The following is a 17810-nucleotide window of genomic DNA, read 5'->3' as shown; positions in this document are numbered from 1 at the left end:
AAATATGACTATTTTCCAACATTTGCTAGAATGCAAGCACTCCAAAAAAATTGCAAAATATAGACCTGTTAACATAAGGGAAATACGCGAAACTTCTACTGCCACCATTTGCTTTCATTGATCAATTGGTATATTCCAATTAATATTTTTTACCAACAAACTCGTTGGCTCGTATTCTGCCAAAATTTAGATCTCGCGTTGGGTTAAGGCTTCAGTTTATAATCGGGTTTAGAATGGAAATTAGTCTGAAGTTTAATGAAGTTTATCTTTAAACGTTATCTCCTACCAAGGGTCGGGCGTACCCCAATGAACAGAATAAGAACCAAAGTCGCTCTTTCATTGTGCTTACTTATCATTTGGGCCAGGGTTTTGTTCTACATCACCGGATCTCAATAGAAGTATGTTGGTCACGTCTGGACAGTCATTCCCTTTAGTTTCATCTGCTTCACCACTGGTTATCCCTGAACTGAGGACCGGATAGATCTGGGATTCACGATACTCCGTTACTTCCTAAGGATGAAGAGAAAATTACGAATAGATGACACAATTTTAATTCTGAAAACTATCATCATGTCATACTGAGATAACATTATTGTGCCACAATGTATTTCTTGCGGGGATCTTTATATCAATGGTTTCTAGTTTATTCTTAAATTCATAATACAACAATAATTAGCGGAGGCAGATGATAGAAGGGTGTACATGTAGCCATTGGACAAGGTGGGCGGACAATTCATGATATTCTGTTACTTATGGACAAAAGACGATTTTCAAAAGAATAATCAGACATTATTTTGAAGAAGAAAAAAGGAGAATCACGGGAGTATAAGAATTCTGTGAAAGGGTTAAGGGAAATTTAACCACTATTTTCGGTTGTCACAAACGTCATACCTACACTTCGCACAGCAAATTTAAATAAGCTGTCCTTTATAATGCATCTTATTTAGCTCCAATTTTCCTAGTTTCGTTTAAACCCCGTTTACAAAAAGAATTGTTTTATAAAGTTTTTATTCCGATTTATTGTTCGCATGTTTGTCTAACTGTTTTTTTTTTTTTTTGATGTTTTTATGTCAGTAGTGAGGTTCTAGAAAATGCATATCAATCATACCCTGATGGATGATGTTCTTTGGTCGGTATTATTCGTAGTATCTAGCCTGTGTTTAGGTGATAGGTCCGATGATTGGTCCTCTATCCCTGACGGTGCAGAGTCTGAAGTTTCCTCCTTGTCTCGATTGAAACGATCTGTCTCACCATGAACGTCTGCAGGTACATGTGAGTGCGACTCTGATGTGCCAACTTCAGGTTTGTCTGTTTTACTTATTTGAGCGGATTTCGGGGTGTATTCATGTGACATGAGATAAATGGCTATGTCTTTATTGTCCAATTCGTCTTCTACACAAGGTTGGGGAACTGGAATTGTCACGCCAGTGGTACCAGGGACAGGGTTGGTCTCTTTTTCAATTGAAGAACCACTGTTTTGAGCACATGAAGACTCAGAGTGAGAGACATCATTATGACCGGGATTGTTTACATCGCACGGGAATCCACTCTCCCTGACAGTATCACACTTTGGGCCGACAGATTGTGAGAGAGTCGGTGAGCTTGCGTTACCTTTGCCATTGTTGACGTCACGAGTAGGCCCTGTTTGAGCAGAAGATGCAGACTGACGGGCCTTGTTGCTTGGAGATCTATTCGCATCGGGAGAAGAGCCAGTGCGAGATGAGATGTTACACTCAGGATTGTTGTTTTCTTTGGGTAGCTCAGCATTCTTGGCTTTTTTCATTAAGTTGTGAAGTTTCCTCCAAAAGTAGTGGTAGTCGTATTCTTTCCTCCGACGTAGCATGAACGTGCCGATCCTGACACGCCATTCACCAAGAGACACAGGCATGGTGGCATCAGTATACTGTGTCATTCAAGAGAGAGAAAAGATTAATGCACAGTTAGTTCATGAGACCGGCAACATGACTTTGTATAAGAAAATAGTGTCAAAACTACCACCGGCAAAACGGCCCTTTGTAGAGGTGCAGTAACAAAAGCTTTATTGGAGGGGGGGGGGGTAGTTTTTTACGGGTTTATGGTTGTCGTAGATGTTTCTTGTGCGGGATATAAGTCCGGAGTAGCCATCCAAAAATGTCCTGAAGCTATGGCAGTCGCTGAATATTTTCAAATGCATTGTCAAACAAAGACAGGGTTACAAAGGAGCATCTGGAGAGTGGGTATGTATTATGTGTCCGCGCTGTGTGCGTGCTGTGTGTATGTGTGTGCGTGTCTGTGCATGCAACACAATGAAAAAATGTTGCCGTTGACTATTCCGATACAAATGGGAAACGGAGTATACATTTTCTCTTTCATGGGCAAGCAACAAATCAGAGTCATTAGGGACTTTTAGATTCGCACGAAGACAATGGGGATTGCTACGATCGACGTCCTTTTAATGCACTGCCTTGAATGGACGTCACACGTATCAGTCCACGCAAATCTAAAAGTCCCTATTGTCGTTAAGACATGAACACACAGAAAGTACAGCTTGCTGCGTCTGGTCCATGTGTGGTGGTATAAAGAGCAGTACGTGAGGCGCCGTACACAGATATACGCACAACCGTAGCACACAGCTGCTCGGGGTTGTGTAGTGTCACCTTAACCAGGGACTTGGGATACAAGTCCCTGCCTTAACGGTTCAGGGTTAAGGGGAATGTATGGTTTTGAGGAGGGTGCAATTAAGGCACTCGCGATGGATTGTAATGTCATGATTACTATTATAAGTAATAATAATAATAATGGTCATAACCGCATGGACCTCTGATGTTTTGCTAGCTGTGCACATAATACACCGGCGGACCATGCAAGGATCAATACAGTTAGGATATAACTGTCTGTGTAACTTCCAATAAACGTGTATACGCTCTAAGGCCAAATAAAAAAAAAACATGTTTAGCGTCCTGTTTTTTCGAAAAATAGGAAGGAGAAGGCCCTTTTTATTTTTTATTTTTTGTTTCGAAATGGCCGCTCAAAATGGCCGCTCGGTACATTTTCCCTGACAGTCGGGGCTATTTTTTTTCAAGATGGCCGCCGACAATTTTTTTTTTTTTTTATCAGAAATAGAGCCATTTTAGCAGTGTTTTTCATGTTTTTTTTTCTTTCAAAAAAAATAAATAAAAATAAATAAATAAATAAATAAAATTAAAAATTTCAACAACACAAAAAAAAAAAAAAAATAGGAGGCGGCCCCCAAAAAGGAAGCGGGCGGGGACGCTTAACATGTATATTTTTTAAAATGACCTAAATAGTACATTGCTGCCTGCAAATATCAATCAAGGTATCTTAATTAACATCATATTCATTCCGTGTAGGTAGGTTTAAATAGTGGACTTTTATAATCTGTAATCTATTTCCAGTTATTCGATTCATTTTCAGTTCAATTTTATTTCATTCAGTTAAAAAGACAACATTACATATAACAATCAGCTATATATAACATAAAATACACGTTAAGAACATATTAGACAAGGACATAAAATAAACTGAATAGGTTGCAATCTGAAAAGAAACATATTCCTTATACAAAGCTAATCCTTTTTATAATAAAAAGATATGAAATATATTCGTTACTAAACATTATACGATACACAAATCAAGACAACAGACATACAGACAAATAAAATATGTCTAGAGTTCAAATAATCAATTTGACCAAATAAATTGATTACACCTACATTTAAATACATTTACACTCGCAGAATTATGTGTGTAATGAGGTAGAGTGTTCCACAGAAACGGTCCTTCGGAAAAATTATTGTGTTTTGGTTTAGTACTGTACGAGTCTATAGCAAATGCAAATGTTGACCATTTCTAGTATTATATCTATAAATATTACAGTTTAATATAAACAGTTTAGAAATGAAATCAGGAAGAAGATTGTAATGACATTTAAAACAACACCTGCTTGTAATAAATATACATCCCTATATTGCAGCATGTTTAATGATTAGAATATTGGGTTTGGTATGGGCAAGAAAAGAAGAATGATTATTGATAATTCTTATTGCACGTTTATGTAATTTAAACAATCTATCTTGATGAATTAAAGCAGCATTGCCTAGACAATAATAGCATAAAGTAAGGGTACACAATTTTATAGTATATAATTTTGAGAATACTTTTAGGGAGAGGTTTCAATCTGAACATGACACCAATAATTTTAGACAATTTGTTGCAGATGTCACCAATATGATTAGACCAAGAGAGGTCATCATCAATAATAACACCGAAGAACTTTGCTGAAGAAAGTCTCTGAATATTTACAATACCAAGTTTCATTGATGTTGATTCTTTATTTAGTTTCTTCTTTGTTATACATAGATTGACCTCATTATCTTTTTGACATTTTGTATCGAATCATCTACTGTAATCTACTGAGAATCTTTGATAGCGAAAAAATGTGTTTGAAATCCGAAATAATGAAAGTTACAGTTTACACTTAGAATTGTTTGTAAAAGAGTTCTCTTTATGTCTAATATTATCATGAGAATTTTAACGTGAAAGCTTACCGTTCCTTAATGCTCTGCTATGTCGAAAAACATGTTAAAACGGGGCCTTCAATCATTCCCCTCATCAGCAGTGTTGACCGTGTTAACTGAATGTATCCCAGCTACCAAGGTTCACGTGTATCTTGTTCAAATTTCAGTCAAAGTAACATGTTACAACTCACTTGAAAGGTTAGTTCTTGAACATGTGATGAAGAAACAAAATGAGGTTGAAATAATTATCTTGCGCACGATCAGAAACAGGAAGGGTGATGTTCTTATAGTGGTAAATCCACTATTGGCACTATATGTCGAAATACGCAATGCATATTCGCCCCAGAAAATATTCTCAATACAGATTCCGTTTGCAGAATTATGTTATTATTCATAATTCGAGTCCCATGTATAACTAACGGTAAAGATACAATCACTTAGATATTGAAAAGCACAGCGGTGCATAAATCTACTTAGTACAGAAAGGTACGTGGTGTACAGAATGTGTGTGTGGTGTATGTTATCTTTTGGCGCACTCCAAAACGAAACATTTCACATGAAAAGGTTTTGCAAAGTCATCGTCATAGCCATGCAAGGTATATTTCAATACATATTTATTGCTTAGTCAGTCGGAAAAAACATTTGTGATGCAAATCATATATTTGGCCCGAGCTAGCTACCTGGGAGAGTACTATAGATTGGGCAGCTTAACAGCGACAGAGAAAGAGAGCAATATAGAAAGAGAGAGAGAGAGAGAGAGACAGAGAGCGGGGGAGAGCGGGGGGAAGAGAAAAAGCAAAAAGGGGGAGGGGCAACGCCAGGATTTGGGAATCTGATCCCAGTTATTGGTAAGTTGCCGTCCCAATTATCATGAGTGAAGAATAATGAGGTAAATGCCAATATTTGTTGGTCCTATCATGGACCTCGACTGCCAACTTCAACTGTGGTGAGGTCTGTAGCATAATGTATAGTCTGCAAGCACAGACTCCAATGTGACACTCTGCCGCAATCCTAAAGCCTTGAGCAGAGCTTAGATGTGTCGGTCTTTAGCTGTATAAAACAACAGCTTAAGTAAAGTGCATAATTATTGTAGTCATTTTGCAGTCACTATTACGTACAACAACAAGGGTTTGTGCCTGTGAACTGGGAAACTTACGGAATAATATTATTAAGACTTTCCCAGAATCATACAGGTTTACAGGCACATGTTTTGCGAGGGGCTTACACCCTTTGCCTGAATATCAAATGTTCCAGGTTATGAAATATTGCGGTCGAGCCGAAAAAACATCTTAATGTGATAAGACTTTTATTTAATCATCTGTGATAGGATACAGACTTGCAAACTCGTGCATCGATCTCGCTGCCTGAATATAAGCTGATATAATATTGATAGGAATATTTCAAATTTTAGGGCGGGGACGGAGAGCTGCAACCACCACACCTTGTCCCCGCCGCATCGTAAAGCTTTTAGTTTAAGCTTATCATGCTATAGGTTTCTCATATGGTTCTCTTCGATTTGCTGATGGATAAAGAGCTATACTGACTAGCAGATCAAAAGTATATTATTGTTTAATGGAGATGTGAATTCAGTGTAAACAGCTACCTAATCTTACTTACTCCAACCGATTTAGACGGACTGTTAATAAGTGCAACCTAATCATTGCTACCGAACAACTTTTGACAATATTTGCTTTAATCAAAATAGCGAAACTTTGCCGACCGTACCTTTTGCAGGTCATCAACAATCACGTTATTCACCTATTCACTGGTATCATGCGTGCATATATTAAAACATGACTTAAAGACTTGCCAAAGGTTTACAAGGCATAACAACATATATATCACATGGAAGATTTCGTCCATATAATAGATGGCGATGAACTTTAAATTGAAATAATTAATTCTGCTGTTCATTTCCAATGAACTGAAATACATTAGATGGCCTAAATTGGTTTATTGTTGCAGTATTCGTCTCTCTCTCTCTCTCTCTCTCTCTCGCTCTCTTTCTCTTCCCCTCTCTTTTAGCTCTCTATTACGCTCCCCCCTCTCTCTCTCTCTCTATGGGATAATGCGTATACATCATGACGGGAAATAGACCTGAAGTGAGCAGGGGAACAGAAAAAAAGAAAGAGAAAACGGGGAACTCGGGGGGAAACCGATAAAATGCGGACAAAGAATATCGAAATTAGGAATCCATAAACATATCTATTGATATGGATCGAGCTACTCCTATTGAAGAGTCGGTCACGGTGAGTGATGTTATTTGGCACAACTTCTCGATTCTTTTGTAAAAGATTGAACTCCTCCTTTTTCCCTTCTTTTATTGGACAGGGGGCGTCTTCGTTTTAAATTCTAATACGCAGTAGATGTATAGATGAATATGAAGAATATGACATTCGATCAGATCGTATAGAGTAGGAATATCGCTGTATCATAACTGATGTCAACTCTTTTCTTGCTATCAAATTTCCATTTCTGTGTATTCTTCTTCCACAACTTAAAATAAGGAATATTATGTACGCCTCCCAAGCTTAAACTGGTACATTTTATTTCTTTTAGGCGACAATATTCTTATTATTTGTTCAAGTCTTGAACGCCTCATGGATTGCGAAGCAACTCGGTCTGCTATTCATATTAAACAATTATATTCTGACATCGTTTAATTCAAATATCTAAATGTAAAATCTCGCACCCAAAGGCTCCATAGCTCTGCCATCCACACATCTTTCCGTTGTTGTGATACTCTCCCATTGATCTGAAGACTGATGTTGTGTCTTCATCTCTTAAGACATGGCTCTCAAAACTTCAAGTCCAATGCATTAATGTGAGTTAAATTAAATCCAAAGACCCGATACTAATTGGCAATGCAAGAGAATGACATGTATTTATGTTTTTCATATTTTGCAATTCATGATTCTTACAATATACTATTTGGATACTTGCGAATGAATTTCCCTTGATGTTATTCTTAATTGTTACTGAATAAAAACAAACCCATTATTATATATATATTCATATATAAATATATGTGTGTGTGTTTGTCTATGGACCTATGACGGATGGACATTCAACGTGATTCTTTCTTTGATCCAATGATAGTCGCCGCCTTCTGATTATGTGCATCTTAATGAGAACAGTCAGCTGTTTTAACAATAACGACTGCGTAAGCATTTTCGGTCATTGACAAAGGAGCAGTTTCCCTCTCTTGGATTTTGTTTGAATGGTGTGCCCTGTAAGATGTGTCTTAAATGAAAGCATCCTCAATGGGGTGCAGCAAAGTGGAAAAGCAGACGATTTTGGTGATATGAAATGTATTATTACTGATTCGCACACTTTCGCACACACCCATGACCTTATAAAACAGTTAGAAGGCCATGATCTTTATAAGCCCTGTGCTTTGTAACTCTGGAATATTATGAGGAAATAGGGGAAACGGGGTTTTAAATCACAACCCCAAAATCCAAAAATAACCTCTATCTGGTAATATCAACATGTTTTTCAAAATAAAATGCATGTACAGTACACGGAACAACAATTTCCGATTATAAGCCAGAACTGCACCTCGATTTTCCATGGATTTAGGCGAGTTATTATCTTCTGCGCATGTAGATTAACATGTGTAAAATCACTATTATGAATCTGTCCCGGCTTTTTGGCGGTGACCATCATGAGATCAAATTGACGAAACATGTACGGAATGTTATTGAGATGACATTGACGGAGACAATCACAATGAATTCGTTAAGAAACCGATGAATGTCCATCCGTAATAGGTCCATGGTTTGTCCGAGTCAGCTCCATATTATCAGCCTCTCCCAAATGTTTAAAATTCCAATGCAATAATGACCTTATATCATACGATGAGATTTCCTTTTAACCCAAGTCAGTCCCATAAAATGTGGCCACCTCAATATTTGTACACACTTGCACAGCGCCCTCTTCATATCCATGTTTAAATTCAATGTCCTGCTTGAGCCACAACATGTACATGTATTCAAACTCGCGCTTCGATCTCGCTGCCTGAATATAAGCTGATATAATGTTGATAGGCATATTTCAAATTTTAAGTTAGGGAGGGGAGAGCTGCAACCACCACATCCCACCCCGCCACATCGTAAAGCTTTTAGTATAAGATGTAATGGGTTTCTCATATGGTTCTTTTTATTCTACTGATGGATAAAGAGCTACACTGATTAGCAGATCAAAAGTATAATATTGTTTAATAGAGATGAGAATTCAGTGTAAACAGCTACCTAATCTTACTTACTCCAACCGATTTAGACGGACTGTTAATAAGTGCAACCTAATCATTGCTGCCGAACAACTTTTGACAATATTTTGTCTTAAGCAAATGGCGAAACTTTTCTATTCCTTTGGTAGTTCACCAACAATCACGTTTATTTATTTATGATTTCTTTCTACAGGGAAGTTTCATTCAGTTCCACTGGAAGCCAGTGGATCTGCTTTTCAAGAAAGTCCTGGATAAAACAATGACAGTATAAAAACATGAGTATAATAATACAACAATTAAAAATTGTACATACATGTGAAATATCAAATTAAGCATATCGTTTTAAAAATAAGACTATTTTATAGTTAAGAACCTATTCACTGATATCGGGCGTGCATTCATTAAAAAATAACTTAAAGACTTGCCCGAGGTTTACAAGACATACATGTAACAACACTTACATTACATGATAGTTTTCGTCTATATAGATGGCAATGAACTTTAAAGTGGAATAATTGATAGGGGTTCTACCGTTCATTTCCATGAACTAAAATACAATAATGTCCTAAACTGGCTTATTGTTGCAGTATTCCTTTCTCTCTCTCTCTCTCTCTCTGTATCGGATGATGCTTAAAAAGGAAGAGAAAACGGGGAACTCGGGGCAAAAAACGAGAAAATGCGGAAAAAAGAATATAGAAGTTGCGAATCCATAAACATATCTATTGATAAGTACCTAATCCTTTTGAGTCGATCAAGGTTAGTGATGTTATTTTGGCACAACTTCTCGATTCTTTTGTAACAAATTGAACTCCTCATTTTTTCTTTTCTTTTTTTCATTGGAAAGAGGGCGTTTGCGTTATTAATGCTTGTACGCAGTAGACGTATAGATGAATATGAAAAATAATATATAAAATATTCATTATTAATCAGATCGTATGAATATATCTATATCATTAATGATGTCAACTTTTTGCTTGCTAAATTTCCTTTTCTGTGTATTCTTCTTCCCCAACTAAAGATAAAGAATATTATGCACTCTTTCCAAACTTAAACTAGCTGTTACACTTTATATTTCTAGGCGACACTATCTTTTCATTAGATTTTTCTAGTCTTAAACGCCTCAAGAATTGCGAAGCAGCTCATTCTGCTATTCATATTAAACAATTATATTCTGACATCGTTTAATTCAAATATCTAAATGTAAACTCTCGCACCCAAAGGCTCCATAGCTCTGCCATCCACACATCTTTCCGTTGTTGTGATACTCTCCCATTGATCTGAAGACTGATGTTGTGTCTTCATCTCTTAAGACATGGCTCTCAAAACTTCAAGTCCAATGCAATAATGTGAGTTAAATTAAATCCAAAGACCCGATACTAATTGGCAATTCAGGAGAATGACATGTATTTATGTTTTTCATATTTTGCAATTCATGATTCTTACGATATTATTCGGATACTTGCAAATCAATTTCCCTTGATGATATTCTTAATTGGTACTGAATAAAAACAAACCCATTATCATATATATTTGTGTTTATCCAAGTCAGCTCCATATTATCAGCCACTCCCAAATGTTTAAAATTCGAATGCATAGTTAATGACCTTATATTATACAATGCGATTTCTTTTAAATCCAGGTCAGTCCCATGAAATGTGGCCATTCTCAATGTTTAATTTGTACCCACTTGCACAGCGCCCTCTTCATATCCATGTTCAATGTCCTGCTTGAGCAACATGTACATGTATTTACTTCTTTTATTTTATCTACAGCAATAGGCCTATGCATGAACACAATGATTGTTGTCTCACTCCTTTCGTTTCCAATTTTAAGGTTAACACCAATGTTTTCAGTCCGTTTGAATTATACTTACAACTAATTGTCCGTTGAATCTAGAAAAGACGACAGGTTATAGTTATTATTCATCGTTTTCCTTTCTCGGCATCCATGTGACTCTTTTGGTTGGCTCCGCTATTCACTTTTTTCTTGATTTTGTTTATGCTGAATAGATAATTATTGTAATAATAATAATATTAATCACCATCATCATCATCATCATCACCTTTGTCATCTGCAATTGCTTTCTACTATATAAGGACTACATTTGTTCAATCCTATTTTGATAAATGAAGCATTCGGAATTTCCCCTTCCATTTACATTTACATACGTATACAAAAATATACAAAACAAACACTCTTTGAAAATAAAAGAATAAGACTATGATAACGTTAATAATCGTCAGATTTTATTGTACTGTTCATAAACATGGAAAGTTCCCATTCTGTCATAATATGTCATCATAATAATTATGTAACCAAATCTTGGCACAACACATATTCTTTACTATGATTGTGAAAGACATTGCCCAGGATAGATGCGAGCAACCCTTGAGACTTGAAAGCATTTAAAAGAAATATAGGGCAGTTGCATTCATGACCCCTCCCAGCATACAATTGAAGGGAACATACTATCACAGTATCATATTCGAATATGATAACTGTACAAAGAATCATATACACTCATAATAAAAAGGAAATGAGACATTAAACAGAAGTATCATTCAAACTCAAAACATAATATCTTACAGTATGAGTCAATAAATTCACGAGAACACTTATACAGTTATCTCATTAGGAATACTTGGTAAATATAATGAAAGAAATAATTATATGCAAATCGGAAGAGGTTTATTATGTAATACAAAAATGAATGCTAGAAATCAAATCCTCCATCAATTTTACATATCGTCACATTAATAATTACCATCACATTTTTTCTTTTATATGAATGCAGTGTATATTAATTTCGATTTAATACGATTCAATTTGATTCAATGTGGTTCCATTTGTATTTTTCCAAGGTAAAACCATTGAAATGTTACATGGGATCTTTTTTGCAAGGAATAGAAAATACATATGTAAACACAAAAACAGTAATAATCGGAATACATAAGTGATAAATATATACACAGTCGTTGACATCTTAGACATTAAAACGTAAACTAACCTATAGCATGAGCACTAAGAAAGAATAAAAGGGGAAAAGGTATGAAAGGGGAAGAATGACAGTAGATCAAGGTTAGGAGAGAAGGAAATGAGTCAGAGGAAGGAGAACAATATAGAGAGAAAGGAAAAGAGCCGATGCAAGGTAAAGAACAGAGAAGTAGGGACGGTTGTAAGAAGAAGGAGAGAATATCATGAAATGATAAAGGTATTTAAGAAGAAGATAATGAACTCCCATTTTAAAATTAGTTAACACATTCGTATATTGACATGGAAGTGTAACAGAAGACAATTACGAAAAAGATAATATAATAAGAAAGAACCGGGAAATTAGAAGGGAAAGAAGGTGAAACTGACATAGTAAGTGCTGACATATTAACTTCATGAAAAGTTTTTTTTTTTTTTTTAATATAATATATGTAGACAGGGTATGTGATGGTTTTCGAAATGGTTGATATTCGCATATTCCATTCAAACAAAAGCTAAACTGCAATAGAAGATGGAATATCAGTTTTCGCATTAGATTACAATGTCAGCTGTAAGTACAAGACTTAATTCATACGGGCAATTTAATATTGCAATTGTACATATTTATACAATTATTATCGTTATTCAATGTGAGCTGTTACACGCACTCATGGAAAAGGGAATGAAGGATTTCAGATAGCGGTATGTTCTACACTTTGCAGACTTGAGTCGTTTACCTGATCGCATCCAACAACATTCAAGTTAGTCTACCTTATAAAGAAAAGAAATCCAGTAACAACATACAACAGAGTAGTGAGCAAAATTGTTTTAAACTAAAATAATCAGGAATGCAAACAAGAACTTGTAGAGATTACATGTAGGCATACCACAACAATCGATTTAAGATCGATGGGGATAATGAATAAGACATGACCTACAGTCAGTGGGATACAGGGGTAAATCCCATGAGCTACAGAGCATAACACGAGTCGGCGCGACGACTGTTCACGTGAATGTACATAGTATGCTATTCCAATCACATTAACTATTACATCCTCACCGGGTACCTATTTTAAAACACCTGGGTGGGGAGGAGTAATGTAGATTAAATGCCTTGCTCATTGATATGAGTGTCGTACAGGGCCTCGAACACAAGATGTTTATACATTTCCAGTCAAGTGATGAAACCACTCGACTACGACACCTCTATGATAATGATGGAAAAAGAAGCAAGGAAATTCCGTAAATTAAAAAAAGAACGTTAATTGCGCTGGTTCATGATTGATAAAACTCGACAATGAGGAGAGAGAAAGAGAGACAGCTATAGAGAAGGGGGTTATATAGGCCTATATATCTGAATTAGAGACTGGAGTAACAATAATTGAATTAAACATTTGTATAATTAATTTTATTTCAATGATGTGGACAAACGTCTGACTACTTCTAAGTTCAAAATCATATAATTATTGGATCAGTAGGGGTTTCATTAAACAACATAACAATAAGGAAATATTTATACAGTAGGCTTGCGGGTGCACCATGTGAGAGAGAGAGAGAGAGGGTTGAGAGAGAGAAGGAAATATTTATACAGCGCATTATACTGCCGGTTAAATCCCTTTGCGCTGTACATGGTAATGCAGAATATTATTGGATTCTGAAAACTAATGTCAACAACAAATATAGCCATGCTCATTGAAATACACCTAACTACATATACATTGGAACATATATACGCAATAAACGAAAAGATAGATACATACAGTAAACAAATTTAAGGCACATTATATTATTTACGTTCAAATTGTCATGCAAACATTCTTGTCACTTTATATCACAATACATAAATGAGGATGAATAAAATTCATCACGTTTAAATTCAAGATAATGGTTTCTAATATATATATATATATAGTTAGTTAGTCATGCGTGCAACAAAATAGAACTAAATTGTAAATAAACGACGTACGCCATTCTTTATAATCTAATCAATATATACAAAATACTCAATTTCAGTAAACAATATTTGGCGCTAGTTAACAATATTTTGCTGATACCCAACGGAATAGATCATGCTAATTAATACAAATACTATATAGTAACACCGCCGCAACAACCACATCATCAACAATACCACAACAATAACAACAAAAGCAACGACTACTACTACTATTACTAGTGATATCAGTGCGCTATACAATAAACAATTAGTTACATAAATACAGAAATATATCAAAAATGTTAAGCTGAATGCCACATGATTTACTCTTAATAATGTTCTTGCATTCAATGTAATAGTGTACAATCACTAGATGAACTTGTAGAAAAATAGCTGATTGGATATTTCAAATTCTTATGCATTTATACAGCCTTAATTTATAGTTAGTCAGTAATTTATAACTTGCGTTGCAAAGACCCTCCTTCGTATGGGCACATACAATTTGGATACGTTATTTACAAATTATCAACAGACAAAATTACCAACTCAAATATATCAGACAAGATTGTTTTCCCTTTCAAAATGAAAATCATAAATCATAAGAAACCTTTTATGTGATACATGCAACAGTTCATATACAAGAGATATTGGATAAAACAAATATAGATTGCTTTATTTGTGAATTAAAAGGGTCTTCATTGGCCTTTTTGGAAGGGCGATGTAGGCCTACATGACTAGATACATTCCTTCATTTCCTATCTGTGGATACTACTCCAAAAGGTTTACCCTAAAACTCCTGCCCTTGTTTGAAACCTACATAGCAAATATGGCGTGTAAAGCACTGCCAGTTGAACAATTCAAATTCGAAAAGAAATATTACTGTATTAAAAAAAAACAATAACAATGATATTTTACAACATTTTGGCCCTTTTACAAGTTTTGAGATTTCCACCGTGTTAATCCAAGTAGGCCTAACACCCTTTAAAGTATATTGCCTGTGTATATTAAATGAATGAACACTGAGAGTGACATTTTGAAGGGAAATCAAAATCACAATTTCTTAAACAAATTAACGAAAGCTGCAATACCGATGTAAAGCATACACATCCGTCTAAATCATATGAATGTCAACGTGATTCAGTGGATGAATATTAAAGTCGATTGCATGAAAATTGCCAAAGAAAAAAATCTGATGATGTGTTTGAGGCACTTTTCATTTCCGCCCATATTTCCTGTTCGTGTGCAAAGGTTGTCTGCTCCGTCTGATTCGTCAGATCGAGTGTGGTGCCACTTCTATGATTAAGCAAAGTTAAGACTATAGCGATGGAGAGAGAGAGAGAGAGAGAGAGAGAGAGAGAGGGGAGAGAGAGAGAAAGAGTGTGAGAGAGAGAGAAAGCCGAGAGAGAGAGAGAGAGAGAGAGAGAAAAAGAGAGAGAAAGAGAGAGAGAGAAAGAGAGAGAGAGAGAGAGAGAGAAAGAAAGAGAGGGAGAGAGAGAGAAGTGTAAAAGTGTGCATCAACATACAAACAGCGCTACATTAAAAAATAATCACATAGAGCAGTAAACGGAGGGCAAAGAAGAGAGATTGAATATCACACAGCTTTACGTCAAACAGAATCATCCTTACTAATTTAATTTGAATTTATTTTCTTTTACAACATGTAAACGGGAAAAATCTGTTAATCAGAGATAATGAATACGTTGAAAACGTCTTAATACAAATATGCGCGAATAATCTAAAGAAATAAGCCAACATGTAATATGAAAAATGGTATAAATAACTTTAGTTTATCACTTCGCTAATCCAGTAACCTAAGCCAATTATGCAATAGGCACCCTTGAACATTTATGACTACACATTTCCAAAGGAATATTAATTTACATGCACGCCAATTGTCAACTCTTTGTTACATTTTGCACAGATTAATTGATGTGAGACTATTTTTTTTGTATTTTTTTTGTATTCTATTTATTTAATCACGGTTAAAAAGCCTGCTATCAGCTAGAAGATGCTTTTTATCAAGGCCGTGAACAACAATTGAACACAACAAGTAAACGAATACAACAATTTTATACAAAAGAAATCACAAAAAATTATCATAACAACAAACTAAGATGAAAACAAACAAAATGAATACAAAATTACTTGGATAACAGAAACAATGGAGGGGGTGTATTATTTAAGAGAGAGATATAAGACGTGCGAATGTTGCCAGGCTATTTTTAATCGGATGTTTGCCGGTAGGTTATTGACAAGTTTTGAGGCTGAATAGAGAGGGCTCTTTCTGAGGTAATTTGTATATGAGGGGTACATAATGTCAGTTCCTTTCATTCTCGATGAAAACAGAGATAAACAATTAAACATAGTAACTAACACTTGTATGTTCATTATAGCGTTTTGTTAATGTGAAAGGATACTTCTACAACCAGGGTCTGAAAATCAGACTATTACTTAGGTGATTGCATTCACTTATGTCGATTCGACAACTAATAGTCGTTATTTTCCCACAAAACGCCATTTTCAAACCTTTTCTTTTTGAGGGAAGTCTTTAATAAGTATTGTCTTTCAAATGCCATTGGAATTCAACCTTTGCATTTGTTTGACATGCAAATGGGACATGTAGTACCTTAAAGAGCACTGCAAGCCTGGAAGTAAGAGTTTGAAGGACTTACCCACGTGGTTTGCCATGCTCCACCTCCACCTCCATGACCTGATCTTTATTGCAAGCAATTATGACATCATCCACGCCCTCATCTGACCCGCATCGTATGAATCTACCAATATCAAAATAGACGCAATACAGCATTTCTCCTTTGGTGCTCCTCGTAATTTTTCGTATTGTTTTAATTTGATTTGACAAGATGGAAATGCTCATCCACATTTGAAGGGCCAAATGCCCCAATTTTACAATTTTCCTTTAATGGTAAACTATTGTTAAATGACTAATCTCACTCATGGGCAAAGGGTATGAAACCAATTGCAAGTCATCTTAAAAAGGAATAATTTATGTTTATTTTGAGATATGAAAGATAAGTACTATTTAATTTTTTCATTTTTCATCATTCTTAATATAAATAGTGTACACTTTTTTCGGGTGGGGGACTGAGTGTATTATGGATAGGAAAAATGATGAGAGAGAGAACGAGAGAGAGAGAGAAAGAGAGAAAAAGAGAGAGAAAGAGAGAAAGAGAGAGAGAGAGAGAGGGGGGGGGGGGTAAAAGAAATGAAACATATTAAAGTGCTCTGATAACAAATGACAAAATGTCTTACCTGATAATCTTCAGATGTTTGAGGTTGTGAGGTGATCTGAAAGCTTGTAAGATTAGTTCCATCTTACTGTTGCCAATATCCAGTTTGCTGAATGTCACCTTGACAAGCTGAGGGGAGATATTCAGGAGGGCATTGGGTAGTGAAGTGGGCTCCTCGCGGAAACCAGCCGGTTGAGGTGCATTCTCGTCTGTTTGAAAGGTGAGTTCTGTTGCTCCTGGTAGATGGATCCTCTGGATGACGTCACAGTTGATCGTGTCTCGTACCTGTATAGTGATCCTCTTCACATTGTCAAACATCGAACCACAATCCTGCCATCCTTCTAGTGTGTCAGTATCCACTGTCAGCTCAGTCAGGGTGGGGCTCGTGTTACAACTCTTTCTTTTTTTTCTTTGTGTGTTCGTGTTACAACTCTGGATGTGATCATGTACATAAAAAAAGGAAATCAAAGTGCACTAGCACATGTAGTAGGTTGGATTGTTGGTAAATATATAATGTTTCATGCAAAAAAAGCAACCCAATTCGTGAAAATGGATTATGCTAGCCTCATGGGTATTGTAGAATATAAACAAGGATTTTTAAAAGACATAGGCCAAGCAAATGCGAGAAAGCTTTTGCAAAGGCAAGTATAAGTTGCATGGTAGTCTAAGTCAATTTCTTTAAATCTTTTTGGCTTTCATGCAATGCAATATTTATTGTACATGTATATCATTCATTATTTCCTAATAGAGGTATGTTAAAGGCAAGTACAGTTTATAGATTCAATGAAACGGAAACCAGCCTAATTCAGCCATACGTTAGGATAAACATTAACTAAATAATTTCATATTAGTCAAATGCAAGTATTCCGTACATCGTATATGCAATAATTAAATACTATGTAACTAAA

At 35.6% G+C, this 17810-nt stretch overlaps 1 protein-coding gene across 1 annotated transcript; it reads right to left on the bottom strand.

Annotated features, from left to right (window-relative positions):
* Positions 1-14012: 14012 nt before the first annotated feature.
* LOC105447329 lies at positions 14013-17499 on the bottom strand. The gene is made up of 3 exons (XM_030995405.1): positions 16925-17499; positions 16327-16428; positions 14013-14969 (listed from the first exon to the last, which is right to left on the bottom strand). Exons 1-3 carry the CDS (start codon positions 17218-17220, stop codon positions 14954-14956), a joined length of 414 nt encoding a protein of 137 aa, XP_030851265.1. The 5' UTR covers positions 17221-17499; the 3' UTR covers positions 14013-14953.
* Between the last annotated feature and the right edge of the window lie 311 nt (positions 17500-17810).

Source organism: Strongylocentrotus purpuratus, unplaced genomic scaffold, assembly GCF_000002235.5.
Source record: "Strongylocentrotus purpuratus isolate Spur 01 unplaced genomic scaffold, Spur_5.0 spur5_scaffold_21, whole genome shotgun sequence".
In the NCBI taxonomy this organism is placed as follows: Eukaryota; Metazoa; Echinodermata; class Echinoidea; order Camarodonta; family Strongylocentrotidae; genus Strongylocentrotus; species Strongylocentrotus purpuratus.
Note: the sequence above shows the minus strand (reverse complement) of the source record. Positions and strands in the feature narration are given on the sequence as shown.